At 42.9% G+C, this 3,398-nt stretch overlaps 1 protein-coding gene across 1 annotated transcript; it reads right to left on the bottom strand.

Moving 5' to 3' along the window:
• Window positions 1-418: 418 nt before the first annotated feature.
• Window positions 419-3,286, bottom strand: EAH_00064340 (hypothetical protein, conserved; the record flags this gene model as incomplete). Its single annotated transcript, XM_013392980.1, has 6 exons — window positions 419-575; window positions 1,011-1,079; window positions 1,281-1,315; window positions 1,621-1,687; window positions 1,974-2,066; window positions 3,167-3,286. Coding segments are annotated over 6 exons (541 nt in total), but the record flags the coding sequence as incomplete, so codon positions are not given.
• Between the last annotated feature and the right edge of the window lie 112 nt (window positions 3,287-3,398).

Below are 3,398 nucleotides of genomic sequence, written 5' to 3'. Positions count from 1 at the left end.
CTAATCATGCAACATATTAACATCATCAAGAATCTAAACCCTAAACCCTAAACCCTAAACCCTAAACCCTGTGGATTCTAAAGACAGCAACGTAGGTTGCCTCCGTTCATTAGATGTGCGTCTCTTGCTGCAGCAGCAAAACGAATAGCCGCAGCAGCAACAACAGCAGCAAGAGCAGCAACAACAGCAGCAGAAGCAGCAACAACAGTAGCCCCAACAGCAGCACCAGCAGCAGCAACAGCAACAGCAACAGCAACAGCAGCAAGAGCAGCAACAGCAGCAAGAGCAGCAGCCGCAGAAAAAAATACAAAATGTTTAGTTTTATTATGATAGTAAAAATAATAATAATTGCAGCGGCGCCGGTTAAGGGCGCTCCGGCGGAATTAGGGTTTAGGGTTTAGGGTTTAGGGTTTAGGGTTTAGATTGCGGAGGCAATCCTATCAACAGTCTGTTCCATGAGAGAGACAAGAGACTGCTCAGCGCTCTGTCTCTCTTCTTCGGCCTTTTTAATATCCTTTTGCAGCTCTATTACTATTTCTTCAATTAAACTCAACAGACAAGACAGATGCTTCTCTCTAACAACAAACACAAACAAATAAATAAATATATATATATATATATGTATATAAATAAATATATTATATACTAATTAATTAATTAATTAATTAATTAATTAATTAATAGTAGATAAAGAGAAGAAGAAAGAGGCTTCTCTCTAACAACAAACACAAACAAATAAATAAATATATATATATATATAAATGTATAATATATATTTATATTTATATATTTATATACAAGCAAGCATATAAAATATATATAACATTATATATAATATATTATATACATAAACATATAAATATATAGCATATGAATATAATAAAAGATTATTAAGAGAGATATCAGCTGCCTTCCTCGTTGTGTTTATTATTTTATTTTATTTTAACTAATTAATTATTTAATTGATTAAATTAAATTAATTAAATAAAATTAATTATTTATCTAATTACCTCGACTCCCTCTCCTGTTGTATAAGACCCTGAAGCCGCTGCATCTGCTCAGCTACTTCTCGCACAATCCTGCACATAAACCCTAAACCCTAAACCCTAAACCCTAAACCCTAAACCCTAAACCCTAAACCCTAGAGTCAAGGCCCTAGACAATACGCTCTACACCTTCAAGAGCGGGCCTGCTGGCCATCGCCTCGATCCTAGAGCCCTAAACCCTAAACCCTAAACCCTAAACCCTAAACCCTAAACCCTAAACCCTAAACCACCAACCTGCTTTCCATAGCCTCCCGCTCGCGAACCTCCGCCTGCAGCGCCTCCCGAAGTTTTGGAATTTCCACCTGCATGATAGCGTTCGAGGGTTTAGGGTTTAGGGTTTAGGGTTTAGAGGTGGGAGCGTATGCATGTCGAGGGTTTAGGGTTTAGGGTTTAGAGTTCGGATTGTGTGCAAGCTGTGGCAGTGTTTGCTGGCTGATGGTTTAGAGGGTTGAGGGTTTGCTGGGGCAGATTAGGGTTTAGGGTTTAGGGTTTGAGATTAAGACTAACGCCCCTGACGCGTGTATTGGAGTCACGACTGCTACTGAGGGTTTAGGGTTTAGGGTTTAGGGTTTACCTCGCAGTACTGCACAATATTTGCCTCCTGCTTTTGTCTCTGTTGATTTTCTTGGAGAATGTCCGTCCTGCAGATACACCCGAAAACCCTAAACCCTAAACCCTAAACCCTAAACCCTAAACCCTAAACCCTATACTTCAAAACGGATTCCTGCGTACGTCTGAGGCGCTGAAGCCGAGTGCCTTGCAAATCTGCGGCTAGGGTTTAGGATGAACAGTTTAGGGTTTATAGATTAGGGTTTAGGGTTTACAGTCTGGAGTTTAGGGTTTAGAGTTTAGGCTTAATAGTTTAGGGTTTAGGATTTAGGGTTTCCAGTTGAGGGTTTAGGGTTTAGGGTTTAGGGTTTGCGGTACTTCAGCGCCAGCGCCTTCTCCTCAAACGCCTGCAGCAGCGAGGCCTCCGCATCCCTCAACGCTCGTTGCTCTGCCTGCAGCAGCTGCTGCAGCCTGCAGCAGCAGCAGCAGCAGCAGCAAGTGCAGCATAAACAGCAACAACAGCAGCAGGTGCAGCAGCAGCAAATGCGGCATATACAACAACAACAACAGCAGCAGCAGCAACAGCAGCAACAACAGCAGCAGCAGCAGCAGCAGCACCTCTTCGCCATTTCTTGTGTATATCTCTCGGCGTGCTGCTGCTCTTCGTCTGCACGTTGCTGCTGCTGCAGCAAACTTTGTGCTGCTGCTGCTAATCTAGCTTTTAAAGAGTTAAGCGCAGAATGTGTCTCCGACTCTGCTGCAGCGACTGTCTCCTCAAGCCCCTCCACCCGCCGCTGCGTGTGCTGCAGCAGCAGCAGCAGCAGCAGCAACCGCAGCAAACGTAAGTACCAGCAACAGCGGGAGATGTAGCAGCAACACCAGCAGAAGCAGCAACAACAACAGAAGTAAAAGCAGCAGCAGCAGATGTAGCAGCAATAGCAGCAACAACAGCAGCAACAGCAGCAACAGCAGCAACAGCAGCAGCAACAACAGCAGGAACGAAAAGGAGACAGAAAGAGACAGAGATAGAGAGGCGAGAGATATCTATAAAAGGAGACAGAAGGAGACAATGGAGACAGCAGCAAATGAATTAAAAGAGACAGCAGCAGCAGCAGCAGCAGCAACAGCAGCAGCAGCAGCAGCAGCAACAGCAGCAGCAGCAGCAGCAAACCTCAATTCTTTGCTGTCTCTGTCTCTCTATACCCGCATGCAGCCCCGACAGCCGCTGCTCTAAGCGGTGAAGTCTTGCCTATACACCTCAACACAAATAAAGTATATTTATTATATGCAGCATATTATATATATATATATATTTGTTTATTTAATATATATATAATATATATAATATGCTGCATATAATAAATATATTTACTTTAAAATATATAATATAACAGTTACACCCCAAGGAAAACTAAACAATTAAAATAAAGAGACAGAAAAAGAGCAAAGAGACAATAAACAAAAGGAGACAGACAAAACAAATTAATTAATTAATTAATTAATTAATTAATTAATTAATTAATTAAATTAAACTAAATTAAATAAAACACAAGAGAGACGAAAGACCTTACACTCTTCCCGCTGCATGCAGAGACAAGACGAGCGCCTTCAATCTGCTGCTGCGGTGGCGAGAAGCAGCAATCCCTCCTGCTGCTGCTGCTGCTGCTGCTGCTGCTGCTGCCGGTAGACTCCTGAGCGCATTCACAAAGACAAAAATGTGGGGCCGTGAAGATTCCCCATCTGCTGCTGCTGCTGCTGCTGCTGCTGCTGCTGCTGCTGCTGCTGCTGCTGCTGCTGCTGCTG

This window comes from Eimeria acervulina, genomic scaffold (assembly GCF_000499425.1).
Source record: "Eimeria acervulina Houghton genomic scaffold, Eah_scaff1974, whole genome shotgun sequence".
NCBI lineage: Eukaryota > Apicomplexa > Conoidasida > Eucoccidiorida > Eimeriidae > Eimeria > Eimeria acervulina.
This window is presented reverse-complemented; position numbering and strand designations above follow the sequence as displayed.